Source organism: Cyprinodon tularosa, unplaced genomic scaffold (assembly GCF_016077235.1).
Source record: "Cyprinodon tularosa strain WSP-4 unplaced genomic scaffold, ASM1607723v1 ctg740, whole genome shotgun sequence".
In the NCBI taxonomy this organism is placed as follows: Eukaryota; Metazoa; Chordata; class Actinopteri; order Cyprinodontiformes; family Cyprinodontidae; genus Cyprinodon; species Cyprinodon tularosa.
This window is the reverse complement of record NW_024039497.1, coordinates 239,425-252,368: the sequence shown is the minus strand read 5'-3', so window position 1 is coordinate 252,368 and position 12,944 is coordinate 239,425. Positions and strand designations below refer to the sequence as shown.

The 12,944-nt window shown below is 41.6% G+C and overlaps 1 protein-coding gene and 1 pseudogene across 1 annotated transcript; both read left to right on the top strand.

Annotated features, from left to right (window-relative positions):
• Positions 1-5,655: 5,655 nt before the first annotated feature.
• Positions 5,656-7,682, top strand: LOC119773072 (tripartite motif-containing protein 16-like). The gene has a single exon (XM_038269885.1). The coding sequence runs from the start codon at positions 5,840-5,842 to the stop codon at positions 7,646-7,648; it is 1,809 nt and encodes a 602-aa protein (XP_038125813.1). The 5' UTR covers positions 5,656-5,839; the 3' UTR covers positions 7,649-7,682.
• A 2,845-nt stretch (positions 7,683-10,527) lies between these two features.
• On the top strand, positions 10,528-12,670 carry LOC119773075 (annotated as a pseudogene).
• Positions 12,671-12,944: the final 274 nt, after the last annotated feature.

Here is a 12,944-nt window from a genome sequence, read left to right as displayed (position 1 = left end):
GCGGGGTTTGGAACTTTTGCTGTCAGCTTGGAGCTTTGCGCAATGGCTCCACCTGCTGGTAAAATAATATCGAATTTTATGCATTCTGAGTTATTACCCCCACTTAAGGTCTTTAAGACCCACTGAAGGGTTTTAAGAGGTTAAAATCTAGACATGCACTTTTATTTTAAAAAGTAGGAAGTCGATACATGATGTAGCGCCTTCTTTCGCCGTGTTTTTATTGTAAAGTATACATACAGGTGCACTTACAGTGTTGGGGCGGCTTTCCCCAATCGCAGTGTACCCAGAGCAAAGAAGATTAACCAGAGGAAGAAGGGGTATAACCCCAGCAAATGTCTGTCGAATATCCAACTGAAAACTAACTTCACCTCGGTCTTAACAGGTGGGACTACTTTAACTCCTGGTTGGTCAACAGCTCAAAGCCGGGATACTAACTAACACCTCCAAAGCTAAAAAAGATACCGCAGTTATTACACATACCATTATATCTTAAGGACATAGAGGAATAACTGAACATCTGACACAGAGAGCAGGAGAGAGGAGAGGAAGAAGAAAGAGTCGGAAAAGAGTCAAGGGAGGGAGAAAGAGACGCCATAGCTATGCTATGCTAAGCTAGCTTAGGCCCCGTCCACACGAAGTCAAAACGAACACGAAATGCTAATATTTTCCAGAACGTTTGTCGTAAAGACGGAAACGTAAAATAAATGTGATCGTCCACACGAATGCATGAAAACACTGCAAGGCGACGAAATGTTGGGCATGAGCACTAATATTTATACATGGTTGCCCTGCAGGTCCATTTTTGTGGTTCAGTCAAATTGAGGTGATGAACTATGTCGTCGATATTGCTCTGGAGATATTCCAGAAGAAGAAGATTCTGTTGTAAGCCCGACAGCAGGGTGAGTAGCATGAGCAGCAACCATTCAACACAGTACGGCGCCATTGTTGTTGTGATACTGTGTCGCGCACAGTGTTGTGCCTGAACGCGTTCATTGAACGAAAGTTCATGAACTCGTTCATATTTTGGGCGAACGTGAACTGAACGTACTGCATTCTTGCCTGATGAACGTTATTGTGAACTCGTTCATTCTGGCGTCTGTGAACGGCACGCTCTCTCAGTTCAGCTTCGTTCAATAGGTTACCAGATTTCTATAAAGCCCTCCAGGCGAAACCCCGGCTAAATCACACCGTAAACAGGCCTTAATATGTAGCGGGAAAAACACCCAATCTGGCAACACCAGCTACCAGCGTCGTAGCCTACAGCCGCGTGGGTCATCAAAACAAAATGCAGCCTGGAAGCCACAGCAGCATGGAGGCGACTTAAAACAGCTTTATGACCAGGTGGTCGGTGAGGATGATGGAAACAAGTTTGCCCGCCGGCTTGCAGTAAAAAAAATCCGCACTTCAGTAACCTTAAATTCCTACCTCAGCCTGGTCCCTCAGTTTGTGTTAGTAAAATCTTCTTGAGCGGAGGTCTTCAACAGGGGATCCGCGACCCCTAGGGGGTCTACGGAGGTACTGCATGAGGGTCTGCATGGTTAGTTGATATTTTTATATTCCCCCCCTGCATTTTCCCCCCCCCCCACTAATTGAAATGTCTTTAAATACTCATTAACATGAAATCAACACACTGTAGTAAACAGATAAATGGAGGCAGAAGATGTCTTTCAGTCATCAATGCTCACATTCAGCGACACACAGGAGCTCTTTCAAGCTGGGCACCGTTTCCTTCACAACACCTGTCCCATCAACCAGGAATCAGAATCAGAAAAACTTTAATAATCCCAGGGAGAAATTAATTTCTTTACATTACTCCATCTGTAATAGAGTGACTATAGGACACAATTTCATACAATATATATAAATAGGGGGTCCCCGCTCCATCTCGCCATCAGTTTGGGGGTCCTTGGTCTGGAAAAGAAGACCCCTGTTCTTGAGGGTTTTACTATCCATGTAACTTGTTTGTTAAACCTGCCTGGTATAATTTTCCAGGATTCCAGGATTCCTTTTTAGTATGTATTGAAATGGAATTTCAAATGGAAAAAATTATTAAAATAAAAAAAAAACATTTGCACCTTAAAGACTACTTTCCTATTTTTCTTTTAATAATTACTCATAAAAAAGACCATTCAAGCAGCACATTTTTCCTGATGTTTTTGAGAATATACTGTAGGGGTGAAAGCTGCAGCTGCTACTAGTGTGAAGTGAATGGACAGCAACAAAGCATTAAAGCAACAATGGGGAAATGCTGTCCCCTCAATGCCAATGTAAACCCTGGTTGGATAAGGATTCAAAACTGGATATGAAGATGAAATCTGACACACAGTTTCAGAGTTACAACTGATAAAATAATTGCTGTCTGTGGTTCTACAGTAGGCTATGGTGTAATTGAGCAATATATGAAGAAAAAAAAAAAAAAAAAAGAACTATGAACTAGTTCGTTTTTTGGAATTGTGAACTATGAACTGAACTAGTTCATTTTAAAATGTGTGAACTGAACTTTGAACTAGTTCACGTAGAAAGAGAACTTTCCCAACACTGGTCGCGCATGCGTGTTTAGAGGCGATGCATGCGTGTAAAAAAAAAATGCGGTTAGAGCTTAAAGATGGAAACGCGAAAACGGCGTTTTAAAATCTTCCCACTCTGAAGGCTGAATAAAAAAAGATTGTTTACAGACCCCCGAAACACCGTTTTTGTATGGATGAGAGGCTGGTTTGGTGAAAAATTTGTGCGTTTAGGCCAGGGTTTGGCTTCGTGTGGACGGGGCCTTAGGCTAGCTACTCCTTACTACCAAAAGAAGATAAAACCGCATAAAAGTGAGCTGTAAAAAAGGGCTTCTGGACAGTTAAAGTTATTTAGATACAGAGATATAGCAGAAAACACAGAATTGATTCAGACAGAGATCGCCTGAACAACTACGCAGCTCAGCAGTCAAAACAGTAATGATGCTATAAGATGAGCTGAGGCTTTGAGGCGTGTGTCGAGGAGTGGAGGGGGCATTTCCGTGAAGTATGTATCAAGGCTTGCTTCTTTTAGGGGTGGGCCAAAATCGATAACGTCCAAAGCCTCTTCAACCCCCGCATACCTCATGATTGCTTCGGGAAGTGGTTCAGGTGGCCCGCGAACCTCGACAGGCATTTAAGCATCAGTATTCAAGCAAGATGTGGGAGTTTGTAGGAGAGTTGCAATCAGTTGGATAGTTTTGATATATTCTAAGAATAGATTGGTTGTTTTTACAACCTATCTAGTTGGTTAAAACATTTTTGGTTAGAGTAAACAATGTAATGATCAGAATCTGAGTAGGCCACTGGTTTCAGATGTAATATTAGCATTTACTTCTATTGCTCTCTGAGGAACAGTTATCATTGCAAGTGGCTTCGACTGTAAGACTTTGCCTACAGTCCAAAGGTTGTTGGTTCAAGACCTGGTTTAAACTTTTGAAAGTTCTCTACTTAACCAGTATTCTAGCCAATGTGACCAGTTTGTATTGGTTTGCCCTTTTACCAATATAGGTTAGGTAAAAACACTTCCAAATTAGATTGGTTTATTTAACCAAAAGATTGGTTTGCCAATAACCTCCCACAAGATTATAACCAAAAACTGGAAAAAAATATTATTTTTGAATAAAAATGACTAACACCTTTAATTTTGCTCATCATTGCCCATCACTTTTACTGTTTCACTGCTTGAGTTTCTTTCACAAAAATTACAGAAAAACAGTGTACCTTAAAATATTGTTCTGTTCTAAGACATTTACATGAACACAAAACTTACAAAATATTTTATTATACACACCAAACATTAACAATTTCAACGAAACATAAATGGGGAAAAGAAAACAAGAAAAACAATTGCAAAAAAATCACAGCTTATATTACTAACTGCGTGGTGACATTCCCAGGAAGACTCGGGAAATGTGGGGATTGTCGAAGCAATTTGCCCAAAAGGTTCAATGCCTCATGAGGCTTCTACTGAGTTCAAATTCATGGAATGCGTCCTCTGAAGCCCAGAGTTGTAGGCCGATTACGTCACAGCACAGCGCCAAGGTCTGTTTGATTGCAAGACTCCTGGTTACGCAGTCGACGAATGCAGCATTCTTTTCGCCCGTTTTGAAGGACGGGTCCGGTGTATCCTACATAGCCTTGGATATCCAGTGATTCATTGCAAGACCAAGCAAGCTGGCGGCTCTGTGCTCAGAGGAAAAAGGTACTTGATTCCCCAACAGTGGTGAATATTGGAAGTGCAGTTTCTTCTAATACAAGTATGTGAATAGTTCCATCTGAAACTAAGAAAAATTGTTGTTTTAAATGGTTATTGAGTCAGATATCTGCCGGGTAATGTTTGGTTGATTGAAATGTTTTTATCTGTCGCTATGCAAATGGGTTTGGCTGTCATTTAAGGACAGATTCTGCTTTTCTTGAGTGTCAACTCTCACGATTACCAAGCGACAGAGCGTACGGGGGTGAAAGCCGGGAAGGCTGGACATGTTTGAATCCACAGCCAAAACCCATGTGGCCTCATTATTTTCACAGACCTCAAAGGATCCAGTCCAGATAGACCGGCTCGTTGGAGGATGCAGCCTTTCGAACACACACTTCATCTCACCATCACAATAAAACTGGACTGAACACTATACATCTCACCAACAGAGGCAGTAGCCCCCTCTGGTGGCAGAATGCTGCACATAAAGCCGCCACATCAAAGCACTCTGAACCCGTTTCATATTCTATAATTACCTCAAATGCTGCCTCACCTTCCACAGATAAACCAATCATATTTAGAGGGGTGCTAATTATCTTATATTTAAAAGAATCAATTTTGTATGATTGATTGACTCCTGCTAAGATCAGGAGGGATGGAGGGTTCAGCAGAGCAACTGTATCAAAAAGAAATCTAGTATTATTCTTATTCTCTATTAATGAGGACAAATATTCTGTTCTTGCTTTACAAAGGTCATATTTTACAGCATTAAACTATTTTCTATTTTTTAGGCATGTAGAGCGCCATTTCCTCTGCAGTTTCCTAACATTTTGCTTCAGAATGCGCAGCTCTGCATTAAACCAGGAAGGAAGCTTTCTATTTTTCATTTTTTTTTCTTTTTCAAAGAGGCTGTGTTGTCTAAGGCAGAGAACTAGCAACCCCATCAACAAAACCATCAACCTGTGGAGAGGAATAAGCTACACTTTTGCACTCTGCAGCACTGCTCAGCGACACAGAGGAGAAAGAAAGTCAAACAGATACTTTAGTACTGCATTACCTGATAATGATCTGTGAAAGTGAAATCTTCTTTTGGGGGAAGAGAACTCGTTTAAAGTAATCCTGAAGGTTATTAAAAAGTGGGTTTGTTTTCATTTATATAAAATTTGTATATTATATTTTATATCAATTGTTCTGTCATTTCTTGTCCCTCATATTTTATATATTATCCCTATGTGGAGGAATTTCTCCTATTTCAACACATTTCTCCAAAATCTAAAACATTTGATTTAAGTGAATAAAGCATGACACAAAGACTGAACAATATGGTTATGTAGTGTAGAGCTGAAACGCTCAAATTACAGATTTCCTGGAAATAAAACTCCTCCTCTTCCTGGGGACGGAAGCTGCAACGCTGGCAGCAAGTTTTATGTTAGTCTGTTTTGCCGCTGCTTTGTGTGGATTGGAGCCCTTCCAAGCAAGTTTATCGTATTTTAGATGTGGCCTTGGTCTAACTAAATTTTAACCTGCCCTGTTCACTCCCCTTTAATAGAACTGAAACTTAACAGACCTCTTGAATAACACTTTATTTGCTTCTGAGGAAACGAAACCTATCACACAGTAACTTTCCACCAGATAAAAAATGGCTCAGCAAGGATATCAGATGGATTCTGTGAAATTCTCCTGTTCGATCTGCTTGGATCTCCTTAAATACCCGGTAACTATCCCCTGTGGACACAACTACTGCATGTACTGTATTGGATCGTTCTGGGATGAGGACAAGAAAAGGATCTACAGCTGCCCTCAGTGCAGACAGGCGTTCACATCGAGGCCTGATTTAGTGAAAAACACCATGTTATCAGAGTTGGTGGAGGATCTGAAAAAGACTGGACTCCAGGCTCCTGCAGCTGATCACTGCTATGCTGGACCTGAAGATGTGGCCTGTGATGTCTGCACTGGGAGGAAAAAGAAAGCTGTTAAGTCCTGCCTGATTTGTTTAGTTTCTTATTGTGAGAATCACCTGCAGCCTCACTATTATGTCTCTGCATTGAAGAAGCACCAGCTGGTGGACCCCTCTAAGAATCTCCAGGAGAACATCTGCTCTCGTCACGATGAGGTGATGAAGATCTTCTGTCGTACTGATCAGCAGTGTATCTGTTATCTCTGCACCATGGATGAACATAAAGGCCATGAAACAGTCCCAGCTGCAGCAGAAAGGACTGAGAAGCAGAAGGAGCTCCAGGAGAGACGACGACAAATCCAGCAGAGAATCCAAGAGCAAGAGGAAGATGTGAAGCTGCTTCAACAGGAGGTGGAGGCCATCAATGGCTCTGCTGATAAAGCAGTGGGGAACAGTGAGAAGATCTACAATGAGCTGATTCATCACATCCAGAGAAGAAGCTCTGATGTGAAGCAGCAGATCAGATCCCAGCAGGAAACTGAAGTGAGTCGAGTCAAAGAGCTTCAGAAGAAGCTGGAGCAGGAGATCACTGAGCTGAAGAGGAAAGATGCTGAGCTGGAGAAGCTCTCAATCACAGAGGATCACACCCAGTTTCTCCAGAACTACCCCTCACTGTCAGCACTCAGTGAGTCTACACATTCATCCAGCATCACTAGATGTCCTCTGAGATACTTTGAGGATGTGACAGCAGCTGTGTCAGAGCTCAGAGAGAAACTGCGGGACGTCCTGAGAGACACATGGACAAACATCTCAGTGGCAATTACTAAAGTGGATGTTTTAAAGTCAAAACCGGAACCATGCAGGATTATAGACCAGAAAATCAGATATGAACTACCTAAACTAAATGGCAAGCTCCTAGACCAACTAAAGAACATGCAAATAACAGCCGCTGTAGCAGATTGTACGCTTTCGTCGTCAGAACAACAGAAAAGAGCTTGGTTCTTAAGGCATGCACGGAAAATCACTCTCAATCCAAACACTGCACACAAATATCTCAAATTATCTGAAGGCAACAGAAAAGTAACAATGACGACTGAAAACCAGCATTATCCAGAACATGACGACAGATTCACTAGCAGGTGGCAGGTCCTCAGTAAACAACGTCTGAGTGGACGTATTTACTGGGAGGTGGAGTGGAGTGGGAGAGGCATTGAAATAGCAGTTGCATATGATGAGATAGAAAGAGAAGGAGACACAGAGGAGGCTACTTTTGGTATGAATGAGAACTCCTGGGCATTGTGTTGCAAGTCAAAAAACTACACATTTTCAAGTGATGGTTGGGAGGCGGATATCCATGAATCAGTTCCTGTTTCCTCCACAGTGGGAGTGTACCTTGATACCAAAGCAGGGATTCTGTCTTTCTACAGCGTCTTTGGGTCTAAAATGATTCTCATCCACGAAGTTCAGACCACATTCGATGAGCCTCTATATGCTGGGGTTTGGCTTTCACGCTCAGTAGGAACCACTGCAGAGTTCATTCAGTTAAAATAGAGTAATAAATGAAACAATCTTGATAACTTTTAAAGCAAGAATTAATGTGACTTGCTTCAATAATATTGCATAAAGAAAAAGGTTGAACCATTGATTCTACAATCTCAAACTACTAATCTAGCATGCTGCAATGCCTGTTCTAATATTGAAGTATGGATAAAGAAATAAATGATTATGCAGCTATTATTTCATATTAAATATGAAGGTGTTACGTTAATGATTTTCTAGATGATTTGAATCTTTACTAATAGTGGGAAATTACTTCCATGTTATTGAATCAGCAGAAGGCGCCACACTTTGAATTATTTGTCTAAAATCTAACAGCTACTGTTTGCTTTTATTAATGTAAACTAATATATATTTACACTCTTCTGTTAGAAATACTATAAAACTTTTTTCATCTTTTTAAAATTGATTCAAACTTTGGAAATATGATAGAGTTTATGCTGTACAATGTTTTTGTTTGAAGTAAAATGTAAATATATGTCATTGTTGTTTTAATAATGGATTAAATGAACCATTTTATGTTTGTTTTTCTTTGCAGTTTGACCAAATTGATAAGCAGTTCTAAATAGAAATATTTGGTTTGTAATTTGATATAAAATAAACAACAATGGTGTGGGAACTGCTTTTATTTTGGAAAATTACAGATACTGAATACACTAAGACAGCTCTACTGGTTTAAGTCTCTGCCTTGGCCTATAAATGTTTTGCTAATTACTTTATTTTTCCAATAGTGATGTACATTAATGTTTTTTATGTAAAGTCTATATTTTTCCTTTGAGACACTGAGTGTGTGATGGCAGATGTGTCAATGTTCAACGGTAAAATACAGGACATCCTGAACAAATGTCTAATTCACAATCATTAAATTCATATTGAAGTAAAAGAATCAAAGCAAAGGATAGGCTTACACAACAGAATATTTTTAACGTTATCTCCACAAAGGTATAAAATATAATTCTACTGTCTTATAATGGATGCAATTATGTCTGTGAGCAACATTTACTGACAATTAAGAATGAGGTGAATAGTTTTTATTTTTTCTTTGTCTTAAAAATTTGTATATGTTGATTTTAGAACACAAAATTAATATGCTTTACAAAGGCTATCAGGTAAAACTGTTAATATGAGATACCAGAAAAAAAAAAAGAAAAAAAAACATCACCAAAACCTAAAGTCTGCAATGGAGCAGGCCTTGTTTGATTCTTGATCCTCAAAAGATCCCAAAAGTCTTCTACTTTTATACTTGTAATCTGCTTTGATATTCCTGATGGTCCATGTCAACTGCAGTACCACCAAATGAACACTAGATGGGAGCCACACACTACCAACAATTCATGTTAAAGCTGAAGTCTGTAAGTTTTTAAAAATCACTTTTTTGTCATATTGGCTAAAACTGTCCCTATGCCCAGACAGCAGTACATGTGATATGTAACCTGTGAAAACAACTGCTTCAATTGGTCCCGCCTACTGCCTGTATTTCAATGTGGAAGGAATAATTCGGGACGAGTCAAAACAACCAATCACAGCCAGAGGAGCGTCTAATGGAGTGTCAATCACAGCTCACACACGCTGAATCCCGCCCTCCCCTGCCCGGCTGCTGCAGTCAGGAGGACGCGCGTGGAAGTCATGGCGGAGCGACAGCCACCAGCGAAAGAGAAACTGCCCTTACTGCCCCTGCCGACAACTGCTTACACGGCAAACTTTGGTATAACCAGCATCTTATATCTAGCTGCTTGGAGGTGAGTGTTATCGCTCTTACCGGTTCACACTCCATGCCGCGTACGCTGCTTGGACGCTTCTGGTCGCATGTGGTAGCCACGCAGATGCTGTGAGAGGGGTGGAGCTTGGAGGTGGGGCATGAGTGAAGCAGAGAGGGTGGGGGAGTGGAGTGAAACCTGTTTTTCTTCAAATTTTCAGTCGAAGTCTGCTCTCTTCTCAATGTTACAGACTGCAGCTTTAAGAGATAAGATGTTTGTAATTTGCTCCTCAGTGTAAGTAGCAGTACTGCCTTTTAGCAAGAAGGTTCTGGGTTCAATTCCTGGCCCAGGGTCTTTCTGCATGGAGTTTGCATGTTCTCCCTGAGCATGTGTGGGTTCTCTCTTGGTACCCCGGCTTCCTCCCACAGTCCAAAAATATGCCTGTTAGGTTAATTGGCTTCTCTAAATTCTCCTTAGGTGTGTGCGGGAGTGGTTGTTTGTCTCTGTGTTGCCCTGCGATGGACTGGCGACCTGTCCAGGGTTTACCTGGCTGGAGATGGCTCCAGCACCCCTCATGACCCCACTTGGGATTAAGCATGTTAGAAGATGGATGGATGCTTGTAATGTGGCCTGGTTTGTTGTTTAAGGGAGACAGAGAGCTGAATGCTCAAAGCATTTGATAATCACAGGCATCAGTGTTCACTGAGGCTCTATATGGCTCATTTTTAGGAATCTGGATGAATTTTTCACAGATAGAAGACTTTGTAAGAATCCCAGCCTCAACCTGTGCAAGAAAGCTGTGCAGCTTCTCTGCTAGCATATTGCTACCTGGAGGATGGTAAGTAGGATATGGTTTTGTTGTTGTTTAGGGCCTGAATGCCCCTTCACATGCCTTGGGGGTTATGGTTCATCATATCTCCATTGTTTTTTTTTTGTATGAATCTTTGGCCTGTCTAATGCTCCTTCCCATGTCAGCACTGGCAGTGTTGTAGAGAGCTACCGAGGTAACACCCAATTAAGAGATATCATGAAAAAAGCGTTCCTTCCTTTTCTTAGAGAGAAGGAGGGGCATTTCTTCCAGGAAGATGGAATCTCACCCTTCCAGTATATCCAGAAAAGTAACTTCCTTACTAAGTTACTCCCCTTTCAGATAGCTGGAAGTTCATGTTTGTTTGCTTTAGAAGAAACAAAACCTATCATGCAGTGTCAGTTCACAGTGTGAAAAATGGCTCGCCAAGGATATCAGATGGATTCTGTGAAATTATCCTGTCCGATCTGTTTGGATCTGATGAGAGACCCGGTAACTATCCCCTGTGGACACAACTACTGTATTAACTGTATTGGAAACTTTTGGGATGGTGAAGAGAAAGAGAAAGGGATCTACAGCTGCCCTCAGTGTAGACAGAAGTTCACACCGAGGCCTGTTTTAAAGAAAAACACCATGTTGGCAGAGTTGGTGGAGGATCTGAAGAAGACTGGACTCCAGGCTCCTGCAGCTGATCACTGCTATGCTGGACCTGAAGATGTGGCCTGTGATGTCTGCACTGGGAGGAAGATGAAAGCTGTCAGGTCCTGTCTGGTCTGTATGGCTTCTTATTGTAAGAATCACCTTCAACCTCACTATGATGCTGAACCATTACAGAAGCACAAGCTGGTGGACCCTTCTAAGAAGCTCCAGGAGAACATCTGCTCCAATCATGATGAGGTGATGAAGATCTTCTGTCGTACTGATCAGCAGTGTATCTGTTATCTCTGCTTAATGGATGAACATAAAGGCCATGAAACAGTCCCAGCTGCAGCAGAAAGGACTGAGAAGTAGAAGGAGCTCCAGGAGAGACGACAACAAATCCAGCAGAGAATCCAGGACCAGGAGAAAGATGTGAAGCTGCTTCAACAGGAGGTGGAGGCCATCAATGGCTCTGCCGATAAAGCAGTGGAGGATAATGAGAAGATCTTTACTGATCTGATCCGTCTCCTGCAGAAAAGAGGCTCTGCTGTGAAGCAGCAGATCAGATCCCAGCAGGAAACTGAAGTGAGTCGAGTCAAAGAGCTTCAGAAGAAGCTGGAGCAGGAGATCACTGAGCTGAAGAGGAAAGATGCTGAGCTGGAGAAGCTCTCAGTCACAGAGGATCACACCCAGTTTCTCCAGAACTACCCCTCACTGTCAGCACTCAGTGGTTTCTACACACTTATCCAGCATCAATATTCGTCCTCTGAGATACTTTGAGGATGTGACAGCAGCTGTGTCAGAGATCTGGGATATACTACAGGATGTCCTGAGAAACATAAGGACAGACATCTCACTAGCAGTCACTGAAGTGGATGTTTTGCCACCAGAATCAGACCAAAGTACAAAGGAAAATGTCAACGATGACTTAGATGAACTAAAGGTCATAGATCAGTCAAAAAACATGCAAACAACAGTCGCTATAGCAGATTGTACGCTTTCGTCAGAACAACAGACCAGAGCTGGGTTCTTAAGGCATGCACGGAAAATCACTCTCAATCCAAACACCGCACACAAATATCTGGAATTATCTGAAGGCAACAGAAAAGTAACAATGACGACTGAAAACCAGCATTATCCAGAACATGACGACAGATTCACTAGGAGGTGGCAGGTCCTCAGTAAACAACGTCTGACTGGACGTATTTACTGGGAGGTGGAGTGGAGTGGGAGAGGCGTTGAAATAGCAGTTGCATATGATGCAATAAAAAGAGAAGGGGACACACAGGAGAGTACTTTTGGTCTGAATGAAAACTCTTGGGCATTGTGTTGCTCACCAAATAAATATACATTTCATACTGATGGTTGGAAGGAGGATATTGATGAATCAATTCCTGTTTCCTCCACAGTGGGAGTGTACCTTGATACCAAAGCAGGGATTCTGTCTTTCTACAGCGTCTTTGGTTCTTTAATGATTCTCCTCCACGGAGTTCAGACCACATTCAATGAGCCTCTGTATGCTGGGGTTTGGCTCTCACGCTCAATAGGAACCACTGCAGAGTTCATTCAGTTACAATAGAGCAATAAATGAAACAGAGTAGCCCAGTTTAAAGCTCTGGTTCATTTACACTTCAGTGATAACGCCTAGTTATCCTCAGAGTAACATAGTTCCAATGGAGAGTTAATTACATTGAAAACAGGAAGCATTTTTGCATAACAAGCTTCTTGATAATGTTTAAAGCAATAAATAATGTGAATTATTTCAATAATTATTTATTTCAATCTCAAACTACTGGGGTTATGAATCAAAGCTACATCTGAATATTTACACTGCTCAAAAAAAAGTAAAGGAACACTTTGAAAACACATCAGATCTCAATGGGTGAAAAAATCCTGCTGTCTATTTATACTGATATGGACTGGGTGAAGTGTTAGGAACAAAAGGATGCCAACCTACATCACTGAGCTCCTGGACAGTCTGAGGTGCATCCTAGCGGCGTCGGATGGATCGAAACATAATGTCCCAGAGGTGTTCTATTAGATTTAGGTCAGGCGAGCGTGGGGGCCAATCAATGGTATCAATTCCTTCATCCTCCAGGAACTGCCTGCATACTCTCGCCACATGAGGCATTGTCGTGCACCAGGA